A 24,036-nucleotide genomic window follows, 5' to 3' on the forward strand; every position below is an offset into this window, starting at 1 on the left:
GTATTTAATTATAAACACGACTGCAGTATGAGAGAGGGTGAAATCACAGTGTTAAGCACTTTTGTTTTTGTTTATTTGTATTTTAGGGTGGGGATCAGAGCTGTGGTTTTGAAGTCCAGCAACATAGCAGCTTAGCTGTAAGCCGTCCAAACCAGGGACACATGCTGCCTAGAATGAGTTTTTTTTTTGTTGTTTTTTTTTTAGGCTGCAAATCTAGTGATAAGTGTGCAGTTTTATCCCAAAAAGTTCCTCAATGCCAAATTCAGAAAGACAATAGAGGGTGAGATCTTATCCTTAGACTCCTTAGAATTTATCTGAGACCTTAAATTGACCATGACCAAGTAATGGGAAACATTTTATTGGCTGTAATTGTTTTCATATTGCAGTTCAATCCCATCCCTGTGAGCATGAGCCTCCCCAAATTGAGATCAGACATAGAGCCAGCTGAAATGACTGCTTACGGGTGCAGCAGATGTATAATAAAGCCAAACTCAGGAAATGGTGCCCTGCTCTTACTGTCTGCAAGACGTTTATATAACAGGTGTGTTCAAGTGCACACCTGCATGTTTCCATTCAGATAAAAAGGGTAACAAATATAAAATGCTGGTGTCCTTGTGTTACATTTGGTGTCAAAAGTGTTTTCTGAGGTGTCCTAGTGTCAAAGATACACGCTCTATAAGAGAGATTGGATGCCAGCTGGGGTTCTTTGTTGCACTTCTCTCTGGATTGGTTTCCACGCCACAGACGTGCAACAAGAGCATTTTAATTAAAACTGCTACAAACAGAAAATTATCCAGACATCAAAATCATACATGACAACATGTATTATTAAAGTCCTTTTAGAAACAAGTTTCATTCCTGGCAGTCATGTTCATAACAACTCCAGGTAGTTATTTTGAGTCTACAAAGGGTTTCCAGCAGTGTATTAGGCTCAGCAGGACACCAGTTTCGTAGTTGACTTACTGCGGTGTTGACTTGCCATACTTAACCTACTGTTCCCATTAACAGTTTTATACCTTTAAGGAAAAGCTTGGAAAAAGGTGGTGCTTGGAAATAAACTTTTCAAAAGTTTCTTAATGGCCTCCTCTGGCATCTAAGTTGATGCTGAGCAACTCGAGTACAGGTTTGAGCTGTGCATGTTGGCCTTAAACTTGGGTTTTGGCTTAATAATTTTTTTGGTTTCTCCTCGAGATTTCAGCTGTGGATATTTTTTTGGAGTGCTTTATCTTTTTTATGTCAGCACTGTGGCATCACACCTTTTTTAAATGATATTTTGGAATAATGTTAGTTTCAAGAAAACCCAAGCACTTAAACCAATGAGCCATGGATGCTTTGTATTTTTAGCAACAGCATTTATATAGAGTTCTTCCTGTAAATTGTTGGGAATAACGAGTTTGAGATCTCATTTAGATCTCGGTGTTTGCCTGCAGCCAATGGATTCATCAGAGAATTGAAAGATGGGAACCAGGAGTATGGAATCGTTTACCTGCATGGTTGTGAATGGTGTCCATCTTATCCCGAGTACTGTGTGGTATCTCTGTTATCTTTAGACAGCAGCTCTGCTCAGTCTCAGCACAGCAGAGACACATCAGAGCCCAGGAGTGGTTTACGTGGAGGTCTGGTTAGTTTCCTTAGCACTTGATAACCTCCTACCCACCGTCCCCCACAAGTTTATCACACGCACGCACGCACGCACGCACACACACACACACACACACACACACACACACACACACACTGTAGCTACATTTATTTAGGGCAGATTTAAGAAGGCTCCGGAGGCCGTGCTGCTTTTACTTGGGAGAATAGTGAGAAAGAGATGTGAAAGGATGATAAGAAAGTGAGACATGATGATGTCAGTAGGAATGGGTACCCAAACCTGGTGTTAAATGGGTCCTGGTACATAAGTTATCTCTCGCATTTGATCTGACCACCTCTGTTACTGTTTAAGACTTGAATCTACGATGCATGCTTCCCTATTTACTTCTTGGTAGAGTTTTTCCCTGTGTTTGTCAGGGCGGGGCAACTTTGCCTCACCCTGGTCTTTGTGAGGAAGGTGGAGAGAATTGAGTGCTAAAAAGTGTGGTTGCACTTTACTAGAGTCGATGCTGACACTGCTTTTACAAGCAAAAAACCTGATGAAAACACGAGCAGTCTGTTGAAACGTTTGATGAAAGTCCATTACCATTAGGTGGAGAAAGGCAAAGTTTTTGACTGGCTAACTCATAGTTGTTCCATGTTGTGTTATACTAGCAGCCTGAAACCGTGCACACAAATTATATAAATTATTGGTTTTCATATGTATAATGTGAACGTGGGTTAATAATTAAGAGTAACTATATTAGCAAGCTGAGAGTTAGGGATGCATGTATTCAGTCAGGACTGGGCGATAAATAAATGTAATTACAAAAAAGATTTTCTTCCAAAGTTTATGAAAGTAATTGGTGGGGGAAAATAGTCCTTTTAATTTTTATTTTCATTTTGCATGAATTTCTGCTGTTTCTTATCATGCTGGAAAAATTATAAATGGTTTATGACGTTATGGACAACATCACCTGCCCCTCCGGAGCCAAGAGTTTCCACTGCATTCCACATCAATACAGATGATTTTTAGACAAATTATCTTTTTGCTGTTTTGTTGTTGTAGTTTTTTTTTTTTTTTTTTTTTTTTTTTTTTAAGCAACCTTCAGGTTAGTGATCTCAGAAACTCTCCTGACACTGACTTGTTTTCTTTTCTTGGATTGTGTACCAGTGACCCTTGTATACAGAAAGTGGAAGTACTGTTTCATAACTTCTGCTGAGGGTGCACACTGAGTTAATGATGAGTATTAGAGAGACTGTAACATCCTGTACAACATGCTTCCAGTTTACTGTTTGACCTCAGGCAGCACTGGACAAACGTGTGCTCATCAAAAATCTTTTGCAAGGAGGAAGGTTTACAGGATTGTTTTGAACATGTTTTTTTTTAAATTTGATTTTATTTCCTACTGTTGTGCCATTAAAATAATGAAATGTTTTAATAAAGTTTTAAATTCCTTCCTGTCACCTTATTTGCCAACAGACCAATATGGTTGGTCTGGACCGTCTTTCTAATAGTCCAGATTGTCCTGTTGTCCCTCTTTGAATACCGTCACTGCAGGGGGTTAACTTGTACTTATCCAAGCAGAATTAGGAATGAAGCATTTAAAAAAAGAGCAAAGCCAAAGAGAAGATTTATGGATTTACTGAGCGGGCATGCTGAGGGTTGGTGTGTCCAAAGAGGGTGCAAGAGAGAGGGTGAGTGGCGTTAAATCAGGGAGCAGCCAAAAGAAGTAGTTATCAGACATCAGCTTCTTGCTTTAGGTCTGCAGTTCTAATGTGACTGTTTCTGAATATTACTTTAGGGTTATGAACATATTTTTGGTTTTATTCAAAGTGCTTACATACTGATATTCAAAGTTACAAAATTACTTGGCTAATACCCTGTGAAAATGTTGTTTCTTTTAAAAGGGTGAAGTATTTGCTGTATCATTTATTTATTTTTAGTCTTGTACGGTAATGACACTACATTTGGCTTAAAGTTTAATCCACTGCTCCCACACATGAGACAAGCACCAGGTGGGAGCTCTTTAAAAAAGAAAAAAAGCCGCAGTGTGAAGTAAACTCACTTACACATGCAAACAAAGACGTGACCTTCGAACTCTTCCCTTAGAGACCTTTGAACCTGAGCTGTTAGTCAGTTGGATTTGAAAATCCAGGTTATCTCTCACGCAGTATGGTTTCCCTCCACTGTCGCTGTTAGTTGCACGCTCTCACACAGTTGAGCATGTGAGAGATTGTTTAGTAGAGAAATACTACAGCTTGCTGTGACTAAATTACTTTCAGTTTTCACTTCTAATAACGACATTGTGATTTTATCCAATACGAACACAAGGAGAGGAGGAGGATTTACTGCCACAGATACTTAAATAACAAAGTGATGACAAAAACATTTTTAGAGATTTTATAGAGATGAGCCTCCTTACATATTCTAAATATGTGTCAGTGTTTTTCACAACATATTAGGAATATTGCACATATGCAAACAAAGGGTTTGTTTGGGTTTTGTAGCAAGATGGTAATAAAGGAGGGAAAAAGTAGATATAGTCCAGGTGAGGTGTTGATGCCTATCAATGACCCTGTCCAGCTTTCATATAACGACAGTTATTCTTGAGTCTTTGTTGGACACAAACTTTCTCATGCCACCCTGGAGGAGCCAGACTACCCGTGCAACCTGAATGCTATCAGTAATGACAAGGACACTACCAAAAATCAAAACTAGAAACAACTGAAGTCTGACATAGCTCATCTGCTATTTGTGTGAGAATTGAAGGGGCTTAATAAATTGAAAATGTAACGGCTATCTATGGTATTGGCCTGCATTACACTCACTCTGTGTATGCGAGCATTCCCTGATGCTTGACACAGTGAAGAAAGGGAACTACACAGATGCACAAACTTCTGTAGTGCCACATATGGTCTAACATGCAGTAATTACATGGCATTAGTTAATTTGTGTACATAGAGCATATGTCGACCCAGCATATATAAACACGCTGACAGAACTAGTGGAACATCAAAGACTCCCCTAAACCTCAGCCGATTCCTCTCTGCCATCACTCGACTGGAAATGTGGGACTGCGTGCGTTTGACAGGCGGAGCGCAGCAGCTCTTATCCGGGCTGTTGTTTGTTGGTATACTGCTGCATTAGCATTTCTACTCAAACCATGTGCTGTCTGTGAAACATGGAAGAAAACAGAAAAAGCTGTTGGGGATTATTGGAGTGAAAGCTGCAGAAGCATAAACGGAGCCATTTGTTCCTGTTCTGCTCTTTTATTTGATATGTTTGAATTTTTTTTGCCTAAATTTTATTTGTTTATTCTAATATTTCCTGTAATCTGGTTTGATCCAAGACAATTGTCAACTGTGGAGGACAATAAAGTAACAGTAGTCCTGTGTCTAGGTATTGTCTCCTTTGCCTGCCCTTCTTTCCTTTTCTGTCCAAAAATAATATCAAAGATAATTTTTCCTCCATAAAATCACTAGATCATTATTTGAAACATTCCTCAGCCTCAAAGTCAGGGTCGCCAGGTTGTAGTAGCTGAAAAGATAAAAATAATTGCACATTTTATTATTTTAGCAAAGTAAGTGCTTGAAATAGGTCACAAAATTAAGTTTAGAGTTGATCTTAAAGAAGACTTGCCTACACACCGGATTAACGCTGCACTCATGTCAGGTCTATGAAGCTGGGAACTGATATTCACACAGCCACTGCGTGCCTTTTTGTTGCACGAGACAGGATGGCATTGAAAAAAAAATATGGAAGAACATGCTGAACTGTTTTCACTTTAGTCCAGTTTTAGCTTTCCTGCAGAACAAGTGTGTTGGCATGGAGGTATATGAGTATTGACTATATACAGATTATCACCCAGCACTCAAACTGGAGACGGAGCTTTTAGCCTTACTAGTTGTTTTACTGTGTACACTGTTGGTTTTTAAACTATTAAAGTAAAGGGATTGTGAAAGCTGAGTGTGATTTACAAATTATTTAAATGTGTAGTTGTGTGCAGTTTGTAGATCAAAGCATTGATGGTTGGGGGGAGTAAGGTGCATAAACTTAATTGTAAACTGTTTGCAGCTGTGCCATTGTGCGAGTGCTGCTAGCCCAAATTCGCAGCCATGGCGCTACTGGATCGGGCTTGCGAGCAGTCCTTATTGCAAGTATTCAGGATGTTGGAGCGAAGGACAACATGAGGGCGCCTGCTCACTTGTTGCCCTGTATTTAAAATGTTCGACAGCTTGATTTCAAGAGTTTAATCAATGACTTTTTAATCAATTGACATAAAGAAATGCTTCTGACTTAGTAAGATGTTTTTTGTGTTATAAACAAACAAAAAAAAATTATAACTATAAGACTAAATATGAATTTATTGTAATTCATGGTTTAGTTATTGTGCGACCAAACATTGTATTTTGGAGGGACACATGAATTGTGTGCTCTATGTGCAGTAATATGTCCATGGTGCAAATTGAGCTGATGTTAGATGCTGCTGCTTTAGTCTCTTATGATTGGTTAGTTAATTAAATCCCCTCCCCCTTGGAAACTTGTGGAAATGAGTGGACGCAATGTCAGTACTGGTCCACAACTTTAAGATTATGACTTTCAGGAGTTTAGGGCTGGATTATTTAGGGGTGTAGATGGCTGAGATGAGACTTTGCAGGAATGCACCATCATCTGGAGGTGCACTGAACTTGAACTACACGTGGCTGCCCTTAACAGTTCCCAGTGGCCCCAGAAGGTGTCTGCCGTTGTACTGACCAGTGTGTTAATTATCCACCGCTCGCTCTAAGCTGGGCCTTGTTTGAACCTCAGTGTCTCCACGGTAACTGTAACCAACAGTTACGCAAGCTTGACAACGGCAGCCCTCGATGACCCACATTCCAGCAGTAAATCACAACGCGTGCACATTCCCGACTCCACCCTTGCCTATCGAAACTGTTCTCAGTGTTTCCACTCGACGGGGAAGGGGAGGCGGCGAGTTAGAACGAGGCGGGGAACGCTTTCACTTCTGTCGGCCTCTTTTTTTTTTTTTTTTTTTTTTTTTTTCCTCTCTATTTTCCTGTTTTTTCTATATGGAATAAAGTCCACAAACTGTGCAGAATTAGTGTAGTTGAATCTTTTGTTGGAAGTCTTTCTGCACACACTCCTCAGCCTCAGATTAAATGGTTGAATTTGTTTGTTTGCATCCCCTATTAGAAGCTGGCATGCGAGTTGTTTTGTTGGCATGCTGACAGAAAAGATATCTGCGGTCTAGGAGATCCACAGTGAAGACACAACATCTTTCCTGCCATAATAAAATGTTACAATTTCTTATGAAGTAAACCTTAAAGACACTCTCTCAGTGCTTACTCTGTACACTGAGAATATATATAACTGTCACTTCCTGACCAATGGGTTCTCTGAAAATGACATCACTATTCATGAAACGTTACTTGGACCATGGTGCTCGAGTAGTATCTGCATTTTGTTCCACAGTAGGGCTGAACTATATATCGCATATGCGATAATATCGCGACATGATCAAGTGCAATTTTCTAACCGCAAAGGCTGCGATTATACTGCGATTATATTATACAATTCATGGGCTGCATCCTCCTGAGGCCGCATTTGTAGACCGATTACGTCACAGCGACGCGCCGAAGGCTGTCCAAATTACTACCATATCCCAGAATTCATAGCGCGGCCCAGCCAAACTCCAGTTTCCAGCAATGGCGGCCGCTACTAAGTTTTAAAATTACTCATACTAATCTTTCTGGGTCACAAAATAAACTTTTAACATATTTTCAGGCGAGAAAGTAGTTGTGTAAACATCAAATATCTGCTCGGTTTATCAAGATATCCCATATTTGCAAAAGTGCTTCGACGTTTTCAGAGGCGTCTGCTACCCACCAGCTCGACAGCTAGCCGGGAGCTCGAGGGTTACTGATGCGGCCGAGAACGGCACAACTCCCGGCACATCATTTTCAGATCACCGCGGAGTTTCGCTGCTCGGGTTAAACGTAATATATAAGTCACTTAGACAACCTAAAAATGTTATTGTTGGGCTTTTTTCAGTGTTTTGTTTGTTCGTGAGTAAATCGGTTTGGCTGAGATTAAAGTTATTAGATTATATTAAAATAAAACTTTATTAATCCCCCGGGTGGGTTCCTCCTTGGTTTTCACACAGCTGACTAAACGTCAAACAGAAAACTGATTAAACAGAAGTATGAGACAGTCGAGAATTTACACCAGTGTCTGGTTATATTTTAGATAGCAAGAAGCAGACGGCCGAGTTTATTAAACTCCACCGAGACAGCGGCTAATCAGAAGGCTAGACCGTCCAATTTCACGCCTTTAAACTTTAAAGGCGTGTTTGTGTGTGTGTTTATACAATTGCTATTATGTTTGCACTTTATGTGTAATGTTACTGACTGCAGAGATCAGTAAGATGTGTGTATTTTTTATTTATTAGTTTTATTTATTTAATATTATTTTTTAATTGAATGACTGTCTAGTAGTTCACAGATGTCGAAAAACTGAGTGTGGTAAAGCCACTGATTTTTTTTATGTATATTTCTGCAATCTGCACATTGTACTGACTTTCATTTTAATGTTTACACCAGGGTTCCTTGTCAGCACTTTATGCTCAGATGTTTGTAAGCTAAAAATAAACTATTGTGTATGTTCAAATATACTGTTGTGATTGAAGAAGTTAAATAAAAATGTCAGTCATCAATTCATGCATCACCTCATGTCATCATAACAGAGGTCTGTCTTCCAGGAAAGAACAGTTTAAAATTAATGTAATATAGTATTGGCCATACTATATGATGTATTGCTTGTCTTTGTTTAATAATACAGAAGACAAATACCTTAAAAAATAATCGCATATCGCATCGCAATCGCAATATTGGGGCAAAAAAATCGCAATTAGATTATTTTCCATAATCGTTCAGCCCTATTCCACAGGTTCATCCACTTGTCCTGGCATTCACCTTAAAGTGGCAACATTTAATGCTGCACTTAAGAAGGCGTGCATCCCCCCCCCCCCAATGATGCCAGAAACCAATCAGCGTCTGTGAGAAACTATATATGGCTTTGTGTTCATGGCTGCCTTCATCTTACTTGAATATCTTTCCACAAGTTTGTCTCTCGCTTTCAATTTGTTTTTGTCCCCTAGAGTGAGATACAATCACCTACTTTTTCAGAGTAATAGCAGCTACTAGCTATGCAATGTTGGCAAGCTCCTGAATACCTTAGATCTTTCTCTGGTGGCGGTTATGATGAAATATGAGGCAGATTTACAGCTGAGCCATAACATATGCATGTGTGTGCACAGGCTGCGAGCTACAGTTGCTGCGTCAGCACAGCGTTGCGTACATACATCAGGTTTTACACATTCTTGTTCTGTAGTACACTCTGTAGCAGATGAAGGAAATGTCTAAATGTAGGCAGTGGATTTGTACACATGTAGAGAAAATAGCCCTGGGTAGCTGTGTAACACAGGCTGTGTGTGTTCTGCAGAGGTTTCCTTAGACCTGCACAGTGTGCTGAGATAAAGTAGATAAGTAAGTTGGAACACATTAAATCAGTGTGCAGATCAGGAAGGTTATTGGAAATAACATTTGATACCAATTATATACAAATGACTTTAAGTACATATTTAAGATTTAATTCAAAGTAAACTGGAACTAATCGGTGTTGAACTGCTTGAAAGGGACCTATTACGCTCACTTATGACCTCAAATATACTTCACACGTATACGTAAAGTTTATCCGAAATGACACGCCTCATGGTTGTGATGTCTTCAGTATTTAATGTGATATTTGGACGGCAAACATTCATCTTGTCTATTTAATAACCGATGTCACTGAAGTAAGTTGTTGTGCTCAAAACTTGATGCATGTGGGCTGACAGTCCATATCGGTGAATAACTGATCAGCCTTCTTTTCCTATCGTCGCACAACCTGCTGACACACTCGGCTCTCTGGATCTCAGCCAGCCTTGCATTTTTGCTCTCCCGCCACAGTCGAGGCTGCTGAACAGCCTCCTTAAGAGCGCCATCCTGCATTAATAATACGTCTGAGCTACTGTTTATGCCCTATTTTCTTTCAGTCTTCAATGTTAATATCCAAGCATTTGTTTATGCTCTGCATGTAAACGCAATTGTGTTGAATGTAAATGTTTGGTGTATTTTTGTAATTTGCGGCTTGTATAAACAGAATTAGTGACTCTCTTCCTGTGTTTTTTCTAAAAGGACCTGGAGTTCCATGGCGTGATGAGGTTCTACTTCCAGGACCGGGTCGCCGGTAACTTTGCTACCAAGTGCATCAGAGTCTCCAGCACAGCGACAACGCAGGATGTCATTGAAACGTTAGCAGAGAAGTTCAGACCAGACATGAGGATGCTGTCCTCACCAAAATACTCCTTGTACGAGGTCCATGTCAGTGGCGGTGAGTCCCACAGATTTCTGATGCAAGGAAAAGCGCGACAGACTTTACAGAACCCAATTAATTGTAAAAATGGAGAGTAGGAAATGGATGGCTCTCAGGTAAACTGGTCTTTCTGTGTCTGTGTTAGAAGAGCGTCAGCTGGACCTGGACGAAAAGCCTCTTGTTGTGCAGCTGAACTGGAACAAAGACGACAGAGAAGGACGCTTTGTCCTGAAGAATGAGAACGACATCCTGCCCAAGGTCAGCTGCTCTGACTGTTCGGTTCAAGTGTTCACTGTTAATCATTAGGCTTACTAGCGAGATGAATTATTCTTCCATTCATCCGTAGCCTGTCAAGGAAAAACGAATCATTTTAAATCACTTTGTTCAGCTCTTCAAGATCACAAAGATACAAATGCGCATTGGAAAGGCACCAGCTGCCACTAGAATATAATCAGACTGTATATAAAAGATGGATGCTGCTTGGTTAATGAAGGGCTTTCAAGGAAGCCATCCAGGTATTTTGAGACCAGATGTGACGAGTGAGTGTCTGATTTGGCTTTAAAAACTGAAACGTGTGCTCACTGGCTAAGGACTTGTACTCAGCTTCATTTTCCAATAGGGAAGCTACTTCTATATGTGATACTGCCTTTAAATGGAACATAGTGTTTCCTACACATAGACTTTACTTCATTGAGCTGCTCGGGTATATTTAGCAACCCTCCTTAATCTTTTTCAAGTTTTAATTTTTTGAATTTTCTTGGTATTTTTCATTTGCTCTCATGTTTTGTACCAGCTGGCTTCCTGCCAGGTTCCACTTATGGTCCTTAATATCTTTCAGCTGTTCCTTCAGGTTGTCTCTTCAAACTGTGATCTTTTCTATAGTTTTTATATCTTTATCCCACTAACCCTAACCAATTTTAATGATAATAAATGATGTATTTTTAATTTGTAATGTAATAAAAAATTAGAAAATGATGAAGCGTAAAAATCTGTGAAGTGTACAACTCAATTTTCGGCGACTCAATGTGCATAAAATTTCGCTCTACCAGCAACCTCAACCAGCCTCCCAAACGTTTTTGTGATTTAAAAGTGGAATGTATTATTGTTTACACGTACACTAATCAGTACTATTTGTGATAAGAGGTGGTGAGTATTTCACTGTAGGGAGTTACAGGACCACTCTGATCAGAACCTGGAGCAGGTGGAGGTGTAGTTTATGTCTTCCTGCTCACTGACGATGCAGAGCAAGACAGCAACTACCTGTCTTAATTTAACAGCCTGTGGGGAGCACTGCAGCGTGCCTATTTGACCTTGTAAGAGGTGCTCAGGTTTTAGTGGGTTTTAAAAGTCCCTTTGGGCCCTGAGTCAAATTTGGACATTTTGGCGTACTCGAATGTCACAAAGATGCCGAAGATTTTCTTCTTTTCCTTGCTCACTTTGCTCATGTGCCACTTATTCACCCACAAAGGAGTGCATCTATAGCAGTTTTATCACTCAGCCTCACTCTCTTGTTTTTCTAGAAGAGTCAGAGTAACGGGCCTGAGAAGGAGAAGGACGGCGTGATACAGAACTTCAAGAGGACTCTGTCCAAGAAGGAGAAGAAAAAGGAAAAGAAGAGGGAGAAGGAATTCGCCCGAATCCCTGATGGAGACGATCAGACACTGAGTCGCGAGGACGGGTAACGCACTCATTCATCTTACATCCTGACAGTCCTCAGAGATTCTTTTTCTTAATGCGAGGAAAAGCACAGAAAATGACAGAATAGTGATTTAAACTTTTGACCTTTCAGTTCCTTCATCTGACTCCTTTTTTTTTTCTTCCCTGCGTTTCTTTTTCTGTCCCATTTATTCTTTGGTTTAGAGAAAATCTGGCAGCAGAGGTTTATAAAGACATGCCGGAGACCAGCTTTACCAGGACGATCTCCAACCCAGAGGTGGTGATGAAGAGAAGACGCCAGCAGAAACTGGAGAAACGCATGCAGGAGTTCATGAGCAGCGATGGGAGGCCAGACTCAGGTACTTCTTAGAATTTGCAAATATCTTGTTTACGAGTTTATTCAGACCCTTTTCTCCTAATCCCAACATGAGCTCGGATTACCAACTGTGCCTAGTCTCCTAGGTGTATTAGTTCAGGGGTGGGTAGAGGAAAAAAACAATAGGTATATAACAAACACATTCCTTCCCAATTAGATAGCCTGCACCTCATTTATGTTAAAATTAAAAAGCATATAGTGCCATTAGATCCAAAATGTAGACTAATTGAACACTGCTAAAGTGTTTTGTTTCACTTTTTTAATGATGAGACAAGAGACGGAGCTCAGAGGGCAGTACGGTATGTTTAATGATCCCATGTATATTTAAGTTTTTGCTCACTGGAAATAAACTGAAGTCAGAACACATTGGCTCACGTGGGCAGTTTGCAGGTGGTATTACTTTAAAATAATGAGACCGTCAACATCAAAGGCTAATCTGATATATTGTTACAGTCATGTGGAAAAGAGAGCACAGGACTCTAGAGTCCACAGTCACAGCTTCCATAGGACTTAAGAGGGCAAGTAGCAGCCAAGTGCTGCTAATCAAATCGACAAATTCACTGATGATCAACAAGTATGAGCACCTCTGGTTTGGACTGTTCAGGTGTGTGTTGCCACCAAATTCAATCCAGTGTCAGAGTAACTACAAAACCCCCAGAATCTTAAATGTTAAAATTCATGATGGTATTTGTTGGAGTAAACAGTAAATTGACCTAAATATGAAAATCAGCTGTGAATACTGACTTTTTATGTCACAAACCGAAATGGCACAGCCAGAGAGGGACCCGGATTGGCTCTAAAACAAGTCTGAATGTCCTTGTATGGCTTAAAGGAAACCTGACGTGAACTCTGGAGATAATCTGCAGCGTGACCTGAACGTCGCAGTTCACTGTCGCTCCTTATCTGGTGTGGAAGGGCATGAGAAAGCAAGTTAAATTCTGTGAAAGCAGGTGTGCACATCTATTGGAGTGGTGTTTATATAACATGCGGATTAGCGGCCCACTTTTTGTTGTTAGTAAATTGTTTTCACTGCTCATCGCTAATTACTCACGCCCACATCAGCTGCTTCCCAGAAGTGCCATATGCCGTTGGAGCGTCTCACGCTGACATGTTTACGCACACAGACATACGTCGCGGACGTGCCGAATGAATGAAACAAGCATGCTGACTGGTTCAGCGTGTGACTCAGGCATTACCTAATCACTCTGCCAGACAGACAGATGGACGAGTGAACCGGCTTTAAAAACGGCTCAAACCACCGTCCGCATGCACATGCAGCCGGTGAGGCAGGACGGCCGGTGGTTAGACGGTGACGTTCTCCCGGCAGAAAGCACTATTTAAAAAAACAAACAAAACACCCTTATTTTATGTAATGAAAATCCTGTTTGCTCTGCTGAAGCCTTCTTTTGTGGCATTTACAAAGGTGATCATTTTCAGTTGACACGTCCCCGTTACATGGCTACATGTTCCACCAGATGAAAGTTGTTATAAGCATTACGTTATTGCTTTTCCCCAAACTCATCTAAAAGTGTACGCGAGAAAGTTTAATGTCCAGGTCAAGCAAGAAATGATAGACCGAGAACCGATGGTGACAGAAGTTTGTAAAGTGGGAGTCTGCTAGCACCATTACATTGGCTATATTAAATGCAGTCAAAAATTAAACTAAAGGTGAAAAACACCCAAGTTCACTGAAGTAAAACTAGAACTAGGTGTGAAACAGTATTTAGTGCTTTTGCATTCAGAACTAACACACTCCGTCTCTGCAGGAGGCACTTTGAGGATATACGCTGACAGTCTGAAGCCCAATATCCCGTATAAAACCATCCTCCTCTCCACGAGAGACACAGCTGACTTTGCTGTGGTGGAGGCTCTGGAGAAGTATGGACTAGAGAAGGAGAACCCCAAAGAGTACTGCATTGCTCGGGTAAGTTTTCTTAAAAATCTGTAAACCCATCTTGTCACCTTCTCACGCTCCCAGTAAACACATTCATCAACACCATAAAATCTGCTTTGTTCTCGCTAAAATTAAAATCGAGTTAAATTAGGTTTAGTTCCTCCAGCTGCAGCAAATTCCATCAAACCCACGTTAACAGTAACAGAGTTTGAGCTTTTGTCACAGTTTAATATGTGATTTTATTTTTGAGGACACTGCGTGATGTTCACAGCTCATATTTGATCTTCATGGTTAGAGGTGTAATGTTTCCAAAATCATGTTTCCGTTTTGCCAGACTAGCATACTTTAACAACTCCACATGGGACTCATCGTGAGATGGGACATTTGTATCGCCATTTCTGTTGTCGTCTGAGAATTGTTACACCGTTAATCCTGCTTCTCTGCACTATACAACCTTGACGCTCCGAGTTCAGTAATAAACACCTTTATCATCCTCCTGAGAGGCTGTGGAAAGTTAAGTTCACTGTCATTGCCACAAGGGTCACCACTGCTGTCAGTAAACATTGTAACAGCTTCCAATACGAGGAGCATGCTATATATCCCACCTTTAAGGCACATTTTAAACACATTTTCTCTTTTTTTGGTTCCTGTTTAAATGAAGATGACTAAAAGTTGGAAAAGAAAAATCCATGCCCACTTCACAGGAATGGCAGATTGAAAAGGAAAGCTTAAGGAATGCAGCTCAGTTACTTTCAGACTGAGTGCCACAGTAGCAGCAGATGCTCTATTATATCAGCGTGTGTGTGTGTGTGTGTGTGTGTGTGTGTGTTAGACTGTGACGGTGAACTTGGCTCACAGCCTGTCTCCTATCTGTCCTCTCAGCTTTTGCCAGTCGTATAAAACAACTGCCAATACACTGGAAGATCCTCCAGACACACACACACACACACACACACACACACACACACACACACACACACACACACACACACACACACACACACACACACACACACACACACACACACACGGTTACTTTTAAAGGTACCTTTTCACTTTACAGTGTTGTTACTATCATGAAGTGATCTGTTACATTACAGGGCTATCTACTTAGAAAAGTAACTCATCAGCGTGCTTTGCTTTACCAAAACTGCACAGCCCCTCATATGGTTACATTGTACAGAGGCTGTGTGATCTCATACAGAGTTGACATTGATAGCACATCGTAACCAGTAACAAGCTCACTAGTTTCCCTTTTCAGCTGAGCTAACTTGTTAGCTGTTGTGTGTTTGGAGCTTTTCCTTTGACTAGTGTTACTGCTGCGAGGTCTGGCCTGTTGAAAAGGTGTGTCCAGCACAGTTCAGCTAAACTCCCTGCACAGATCTCCAGTACTTCCTCAGTGACAGCTTGTTGTGTAAAAATTGCCTTAAGTAATTAACACATTTTTGACAGGACAGTGTGCAAAATGGAGTGATGTGTTTAGAGGCTGAGGCAGACTGACTCATCCTTGGGTCTGCATCGTTAAGTGTTGTTCGAGCACAGGCCAGTGTGGGAGTTTGGGACAGTCACTGACTGTGCCTAGTGCGAGTTCACCCTAAAGTGCAGGGTTCAGGAGGTCAGCAACAATGAGAAATGCCAGAAACTGGTAAACACTATCCACCCACTCGTCCTTTTTTTTTTCCTTATCTGCATCATGGGAGCATTAATCTAAACACAGCTATCAAAAACTAACAACCACCACTGCCTCCAGCTCTTCTGGAGAGTTGAAAACTAGCTGTTGCGTCGTGTCTGTGTAGGTTCTCAGTCGTACAGGTCATGATAGTCTAAGGCGCTGAAAAAGAAGGCGACTGGATTAAGTTTTTTTTTGTTTTGTTTTTAATCTTTCATCCTGTGAAACAATCAAGAAACCTCTTGGATTAGAGGTGAAACATCTTCAAAAAACTTGAAGTCCAGTCACCTTCTTTTCAAGCTCTGTTTTGCATCCTGTGACTTCTCTGGAGACGTTGTCTTGTCAGATGTAGTTAAATGACCTCATCTTTGAGGCTTAAAGGAGCCTGAACCACATTACATCAGTCATTCTGTGTGTAAGGCGGGACTGAGATTACACAATATTGTTGTTTGTTGTAATGGTTAATGTGTCAGGTTAGAAGATTATAGAGTTGGAGACATGATGAGCTCCTCGTTGCTCCCCTATTGGCTTTTTAAATTTAAGTGATATCATCAGGATGGAAATGCTGGCTAGGGATTTCCAGTAAAAAAAACACAGTGGTGACGTTTATGATCCTGGTGATCTTCTTATTCATTGATTTTCACATTTCCTCCATCAGCTCATATTAGTCAAGGTCACTGAAGTTGAGGAAAACTCTTTTTTCCCCCTTTAACCTTTGTGCAATTATCAACCTACAAGGCTTTTGTAGGTTTAAATTGGACTTTTTGGAGGCGAGGACATGTGTAACCTGTAACCACCACCACAGTTAGTCTGTCTTTTCTGTCTTTTTCACAAAGTTATTTAGTAAATTCATTTGGGTTTTGTTGGTCTGGAATTTTATGCTGGACGAGTAGAAGGATGAACTGTTGGAACACATTTGTTCCATGTTGCAATCAGCTGATATTGTGTAGTAGGGCTGGGCGATATGACCCAAAATTCATATCTCGATATTTTTTAGCTGGATGGCGATATAAGATATATATCTCGATATTTTTTTTTAAAGCCATAAGTTAAGAACAAAAAGAGTTCTTTTTTTTTTTTTTTTTTTTTTTTTTTTTCTTTAAATGACATCAGAAACAGCAGTATGCGACATTACGTGATGGCAGAGCTTCAGTTCATCCTTTGTCATTTTTTTTTTTTTTTTTAATAAATAGGACAGGGGGAATGAATGAGAGAGAGAGGGGGAGAGAAAGAAAGAAAACCAAAGGGGAGAAGAGACGGTGAGAAGGGGGGGGAAGAGAGAGAGAAAAAAAAAAAAAAAACTCCTGGGTCACCTGTATGGAGAAAAAAAACAAAAAAAAAAAACCAAACAAACAAAAACAAACAGAGGAGACAGCAAACAACAAAGAGCAACATAATAATAGAGAAAACAAAGCACCATCACAATAAACTAGCTAGTCATAGATATCAGTATTTACTAAGTAATAAACGATATTGTGCAGCACGCAAGATAGACAGCGCACAGTGTGCTTTGAGGCAGCAGCCAAGAAAGCTTTAGTCCGCGTCTGTGAATACCCATGTGTGCATACCTGTGTGGATCAGCATGCTTGCATTCCAAAGGTTTCTCCATGTAATGATCTGCTAGGGAGTGTGGGGGGGGCCACAGCCCCGTCCTCCAGGGTGTGAAGCGGGTATGGAGGAGATCAAAACTCCAGACATCCAGAGGCCCCCAGAACACAAGAGACCATGGAAGACCAACAGAGGGGCAGCCGCGCCACTGTCCCAGTAAGAGCTGAGGAGAGTCCCAGATGAGGGCTCGCCCAGCAGCCGCGGAGCAGAAGTCAGGGGGAGTTGCAGTGACGCGCCCGTGAGCTCCGCCAGCCCCCAGCTGCGCCTGAGTGACCGAGCCCTAGGCTGAGAGGCCGGGGGCACCCCACCTCCAAAGGGGCCCGAGCGAGCCCCAGGCCCCAGGCCCCGACAAGCGGCCGCCAAGGAGTGAGCCGGTGTGCACCCGGACGCCCACCCCCAGACACAAAGAACCACCAACACACCGACACCTGAGGGAGTCCGCCACCGGCAGGGGAAGTGGTGGTGGGTGGAGATAGGCCTCCAAACCTTGGAGGGCCTGAGGTGTCCCCAGAGAGGTGGCGTCTGATACCCAACCTGACATATAGACACAGACATACAGGCACACACAGACACAAACATCCATTCCCACCCTCATGCTCTCATATGCACTCACTCCACACTCAACCAACGTGGAGACAGACATAAAGAGACGCTGTACACACAATCACACTCCCCAAGCGTACTCTACAAACCGGGTCTAGGTACCCTTGCCCCTGGAGGGGGGAATTGCACCCAGACCCAGGTGGTGTTACCCTTTTCCCTGCGGTGGGGAGAGGCAGACCACCCCGACTCCGCAGCAGCAGGGAGGCCCCACACCCCAGACCGCAGTCGGACGGCCAACTCCTCCTACTAGCCCTCCCGCTCCAGCAGGCCGCAGAGAATGGGGGTGGGAGAAGACTCCAAACCTCCCTCCACCCGCTCATTGTAGTGTTGATGCATATGTGTTCTAAGGTGCAATTAAAACCCAGGAGGGCATGGAGCTACCTGCCAAGGAGCAGCAGGTAAGCGCATAGTCCCTCCTGCTAACCCTCAATGACTAAGTGTATTTAAAATTGAGAGGTGGGCAACGACGTCAGGGGTGAGGTATACACCCTGATGGTGATTTGGACTCCGTGATTGTGCCCACCCCCAAGATCCTATATGTATGTGTAATGAGAGTGTGAATAATGTGAATGTCTAAGTTGTGGGATAAAATTGAGGCAGAGGCAGCCAGAAGGGGACGGGGGGGGGGGGTAGCCTCCTCTGCACCCTGGTGACATACCCCCACTCCAAGGCCCTGCATGTGTGGGTGGTTGTGGAGGAGCGGGAAGAGGGAGGCAGCTGGAGATGGGGAGGGAAGGAAGGGAGGGGCAGGTGAAAAAGAGTTCTTAGTCACACTGTGTCCCAGATGTCACACGGGCACTTTTATTTACATACAGCGTAGATGTACATGAAGAAATTACTTAAAAATAAATTATCAGCATTTATTAAATAATCATGGTCCATAAATAAAATAAAACAATGTTGTTTTTGTGCATAACAAAAAGCTCACAATTGTGCAGTCAAATTGTAAACTAATAGACGCTGAGCATAATAACAAAGAGACAGATTTCACTGCTCACCACGTCTCTGAACAGGTGCCATTTGTGGTCCTTATACACACACAGTACGGTAATATTACGTTGAAGCACAGTACGTATCACTCCGCGAAGCTCCTCGGTAGCCGTAATCCTCCGACAATCCATCAAGCGGTGCAGCTCCGTAGCTTAGCAAAGTCATATTAAAACATTTTTTGACAGATTGCTGAGCGCTGTGTACCACATAAAATCGGTTCGCGGTCAGTAAGCACAACCAGAATTCATACATAAGGCGCACTGTCGAGTTTTGAGAAAATGAAAGGATTTTAGGCCGTGCAGCTCCTCCGGGCTGCATGTCGTTAGCGCGGTTAGCTCGTTAGCGTGGTTAGCTCGCTAACACGTTGACGCCGTCCAGCCCCACGCACGGGACGATCCGCGGTAACTCGCTAACGGAGATTTTCCGCTTTCATCTTGTCATTGCCTGCAGGTGAAGCTATGGGGGAGGCGAGGCCGAGTAACGTTTCGTAGAGACAAAAGTGGACGAAAGAGAGGCAAACCTGCGGCTCCACAAGTATAATTATAACGTAACATAGACTATATCGATATAAACGATATTGTCACATCTTATATCGCGTATGAAAATATATCGATATTTTTAAAAAACTGGATATATCGCCCAGCCCTATTGTGTAGTCTGAATCCAGACAGCATTCAGTGGAAACAAAGTTTTACAGCCTGTATTTATGATCTTTTTCTTCTGGTACAACCCATAGCCACAGGTTATGGTAAGAGCATAGCCCTGCCAGTTAATTAAACCCTATGCCCCTTAGCTCACCAGAACTTAGCAGTACTGCAGATGCTGTAGAAGCCCACTTGTCGCTCTCCCACTTTCCATTGTTCCCCCACTTGTGAACATCATCCTAAGGTACTTGAGATGCTCCACTTGAGACAGTAGCGCTTCCTCAAAACAACCCATCTCTTACTGAATACCAGGGCCTCAGACTTGAGGGTCTAATTCATCCGCTAATGCATCTGCTCTCCACTGAGCTGCAAACTGAACCAGTACAAGCTGCAGGTCAGCACGCATTTTTAGACTGTGTGATGTGGAAAAACAGGATTAGTGGCTGACGTCTTTTCTTTATATTGTGTCTTGGAAAACTAGTTAATGGGGATTATGGACCATGTGGACATGGGAAAACAACCAATTTCTAAACTGCAACATCTGGAGATGTTATAACATGTTGTTTAATAAGTCCAATAATAAGCACAGCTGCATGAAATGTGAATAAACTTTGAATTGATTTGGTGTTTGTCTCCTTTTATTTGCAGCAAGATGATAAGTCGGGCAAGGAGGTGATTCTGGACGATAATGAGTGTCCACTGCAGATCTTCAGGGACTGGCCTGCTGATAGAGGTAAAAGACACACTCAGGCACTTGTCCCCTCGCTTCTTGGTCACTATTGCCCCCTGCTGCTGGTTTACTGAAATTACAGATTTTTTTTTTTAAATGTTTATTTTAAATGTAATTTTTCTTTGACCATTGATCTTCTTACTGTATATTAACCTGTGGAATCTCTACTGCGTACAGGTAGTAAAATTTAGTCTTCCTCATTTTCAGGGGCATTAGTGTTCCAGTTGAAGAAGAGACCTCCGGACTACCAGGGGAGGAAGGGAAGGAAAGTGGATGACAAGGGCCTCAGAGGGAAGGACAGCTCGCTGCCTCCTGAGAAACTGCCTTATCTAGTGGAGTTGAGCCCAGGTAGGACCACAACACTATCATATGCGACCCTTCATCTTTGCTGTCAGTGTCGGTAGGCATTACAAGTGACAGCACCAGCGGAAGCAGCTTTTTTTAATTTTTATTTTTTTATTTGTTGTTGTAATGGCAAACAGTGACCAACAGGTTGCAGTGTAGCTGCATTAAAAAACACTCAGGTTTGGTCAAAGGTGAGTCTGTCTTCGTGTTCCCTGCCGAGGTGAATGAAGCACATTATAATGCGGCTACATTATTGCTCCCACATCTTCTCACCACTTTCAGCTGTGTTGTGGTTTCTGTTCCTGCCACTGCAGCATTTTGTCAGTGTGTAAAAACCACTGCGGGCGGTTAACGATCACTGAAAGCTGCAGAGAGCTCTTAAAAATAGCTGGAGATGTTGGCGCGTGCTACAGCTGCTTGACTTTCTTTTATCCCCCCATCAGAAAGAGCTGTAGCTTTTAATATGAATTAAAGTTTCCAAAACACACGAGTGCACTGTGAGAAGTCACAGAATAAAAAAGACTTGGACTTTAGATCTTCTCCTTTATGCTTGTTGCACTGAGGTTATACCTGCCTGAAGGGTTTCTAACATAAGATAATTCTTTATTGGGGAAACATCTGGCAGTTCTTGAGGTTAAAGTGTAAAGTTATCAGACAGAGATCGGTAAGAGTTATATGTAGGTGTTGTTAGAACAAAAATGTGTCTGTCCTCAGTCACAGCAGCTGAGATCACTCTTTTAGACCACTCATGTATAATGAATCTCTTCATCATCATCATTATTATTATTATTATTATTATTATTATTCAAAGGGGGAAAACCTGTCCTAATCTTAACAGCCACATCAAAGTCTTTATCATATTTATTTATGATGAAGATGATTTAAAGAGCAAAAAGGTTAAACTTACTATGAAAAAGCTTCATTTGGTGAATTATAGGAAGTTTCTTACTGATGTAAGAGTATACAGGACAGAGACCACTTGTACTGTAAGAGGTAAGTTACAGTGGTGTAATAACAGCTGGAATGCAGTACATAAAACCCCAGATTATTTGTTTTGAGAGCCTTTCGAAGGGCATTTTGGAGAAACATACCCATGTCCTGTTAAATATGACACAACCCTAACAGCTTGTTTCCTGCTACTGATCCCTCTCTTTCTTTATTGGCCTTTTTGTCATTCTTCCTATCATGCCATTAACCTATCAGACCCGTTGGTGAACCCAATTCTTATTGGCACTTGAACTGGTTTGAACTGTGGTGCTGGAATGATATTGGCTCACCAGTGGGCCCTATCCAGGAATGTACTAACACGTCTACTTCATCTACTGTAAGGTTGACGGGTCACTGACTGTGGAAGATTGCCAGGATGGGAAATTGATTTGGTGGCTTGTCTAAATAACAGCTGCTTGGCAAAGTGTGTGTGTCTGTGTGAGGAGAGAGAGAGAGTGTGTGTGTGTTAATTAACTGGACTTTAATCCACTTCTATTAAAGAAAACACTGAGGTTACCCTGTAGAAGGCTTAAGATAAAAAGAAATTTGTTGTAATTTTTTACTTTTAAATGACTTTCCAGTATTTAAGTGATGTCCGGGCTACTGAGGGAAGTCCTATAACCACAAGCATACCTCTCAGTGCGTTTTCTTCATAGATTGTATTTAAAATATGGACATAAGGGATGTCTCAGCCTCAAGCTGACAATTGTGTTACCATCTAAGCTTTATGAAGCCAGATATGACGAGCAGAGGACAAAGCTGACTGTGGGGCGTAGGCGAGCCCCTATAAAGCATCACAATAGACGACTATTTGGGTGCTCTCCCCATTTTACAGCCTTTACGGCACCACCTGATTGAATGAACACCACTCTGTCTGCTCTTGGATTTTAAACTAAAACCAAAATTTGACACTTTAAAAAAGCAGACCATTAAGCTCAAGTTTGATCCTAAAAACACGTGAGGTGAGAAATAAACCACAAAGTCACCAAAAATAACACGTTTAAACAGATAAAGATGCTTTCACCTCAAAGTCAGGGCAGGCAACATAATGTCACCAAAATGCATACTTGTTTGGATCAGTGGTTAAACTGTTGGGAAGATCTTTTTTGTTATGACCTGTTTTAAGATACATACTCTGTAAACTAGAATTTACAATTTACTTGCAGTGTGCGTTGTCATCTACACACTGCTTTGTTTAATTCATTTAAAATTTGGACACTAAGACAAATGTAGACAGTGAGAGCCCTTTTAAAATATCGTGTGTGTGTGTGTGTGTGTGTTTGCCTGCTTTCCATGCAATTAACGGGTTAACAAGGTATTTTTTTTCCCTTCCTTGCTGCATTTTCACCCTCTGCTATTTGTCTGTTTTCTTTCCCACCTTCTTTATGGCATGGTGCGTATGCGTGTGTGTGTGCGTGTGTGGGGCCTGTGCATGTCTCCTCCTACCTCCGTGCCTGCCTGCCTGCCTAGGGCGAGGGAATCACTATGCCTACTACGCCTATCGGCACCACGAAGGTAAAACTCTGCCGCACCTGTGTGTCTGTTGGTGGGGTCAACTCATTTGGCCAATAGTGGTCAAACAGCCCTGATACATGTTTTAGATGTGATTTAGGCACTAGTACTGAACAGAGAGGTTAGGAAAAAGTGATTTAAACAATTTATTTACATTTTACATGAGAGTTATTTAATACTTTCTGTATCGGCATTAAAAACAGTCAATAACAGCTTAAATACATTTTAGGATATAAAGTTTTGATAAGAAATAGGATTTAACATTATATCCAGCCAATCGCAGGGAAAACTGAGACCTTTTTGGAAGCATTTTTGCAGATTGACATTCATTTTATTTGAAGGGTACACGAAACTACTAAATCAGTTTATTTCACCAGTTGCTAAAAGCTCACAAATGAACTGATAATAATCGAAGTGACGTTTCTAGTGAGTTACCTCATAACTGACTGAAAGACTGAAGAAGTCAAAACATGGGAATTATACTTCTGTGTTAAATCTACCTGTAAAATAGTCGTAACTGAAAATCTTTCTGAAATCCTGCACCATAATGTTCGATGTTACCTGAAGTCCACCTGCATAGAAATGTAACCACATGTCACTGCCAGTGCAGCCTGCACAGGTAAAACGGAATGCTAGAGGCTGCAACCATCACTGGCATCTATTTTTCACACCAGAAGTCTAAATCGAGCATAATGCCACACTGTGAAAAATGGTGTCTGTAGACTGCAGTTGCAACCGTGTGACCTCATGATCTTGCAGCACTCAAAGATGACCATCAGCTGTGTCTTCAAAGTAGCTTTGATAAAATGGCAAAAAGATGGAGTCGGTCTGCTGTCACTGTTACTGCAAATTCAATGGTCATTAGGCAGCTATATACTGTTACTTTCAACCAAAACCTCATAGATGTGAAACATGAATTTAGGAATTATTCACAAATAGTGCCATAGTTGCAGCAGGATGTTGAATTTCACTGTTAAAGGATGGAGGAACCTTGATATTATGTAGGATTATAATATTGGGTCGATATT

General features: G+C 41.6%; 2 protein-coding genes across 11 annotated transcripts in view; one reads left to right on the forward strand and one right to left on the reverse strand.

Annotated features, from left to right (window-relative positions):
* Positions 1-24,036, reverse strand: part of LOC308397092 (uncharacterized protein) — a gene marked incomplete at both ends in the record, with an annotated part of 535,410 nt that overhangs the window by 55,231 nt on the left and 456,143 nt on the right. The gene's annotated exons all lie outside the window — the stretch shown is intronic.
* The window catches only part of afdna (afadin, adherens junction formation factor a), a 123,105-nt gene that overhangs the window by 33,980 nt on the left and 65,089 nt on the right, over positions 1-24,036 (forward strand). For 7 of the 10 annotated variants that reach the window (XM_080882096.1, XM_080882090.1, XM_080882095.1 and 4 more), the window contains exons 2-8: positions 9,817-10,012; positions 10,140-10,252; positions 11,515-11,672; positions 11,855-12,009; positions 13,793-13,950; positions 20,083-20,167; positions 20,372-20,512. In XM_080882096.1, the coding sequence (XP_080738222.1) occupies positions 9,817-10,012; positions 10,140-10,252; positions 11,515-11,672; positions 11,855-12,009; positions 13,793-13,950; positions 20,083-20,167; positions 20,372-20,512 (1,006 nt within the window). Of the gene's footprint in view, positions 1-9,816; positions 10,013-10,139; positions 10,253-11,514; positions 11,673-11,854; positions 12,010-13,792; positions 13,951-20,082; positions 20,168-20,371; positions 20,513-22,868; positions 23,012-24,036 lie in introns of those variants that run through there. The other 3 variants (XM_080882092.1, XM_080882091.1, XM_080882099.1) reach the window with 2 other exon arrangements.

Source organism: Rhamphochromis sp. 'chilingali' (genome assembly GCF_963969265.1).
Source record: "Rhamphochromis sp. 'chilingali' genome assembly, chromosome: 5".
NCBI classification, from domain to species: domain Eukaryota; kingdom Metazoa; phylum Chordata; class Actinopteri; order Cichliformes; family Cichlidae; genus Rhamphochromis; species Rhamphochromis sp. 'chilingali'.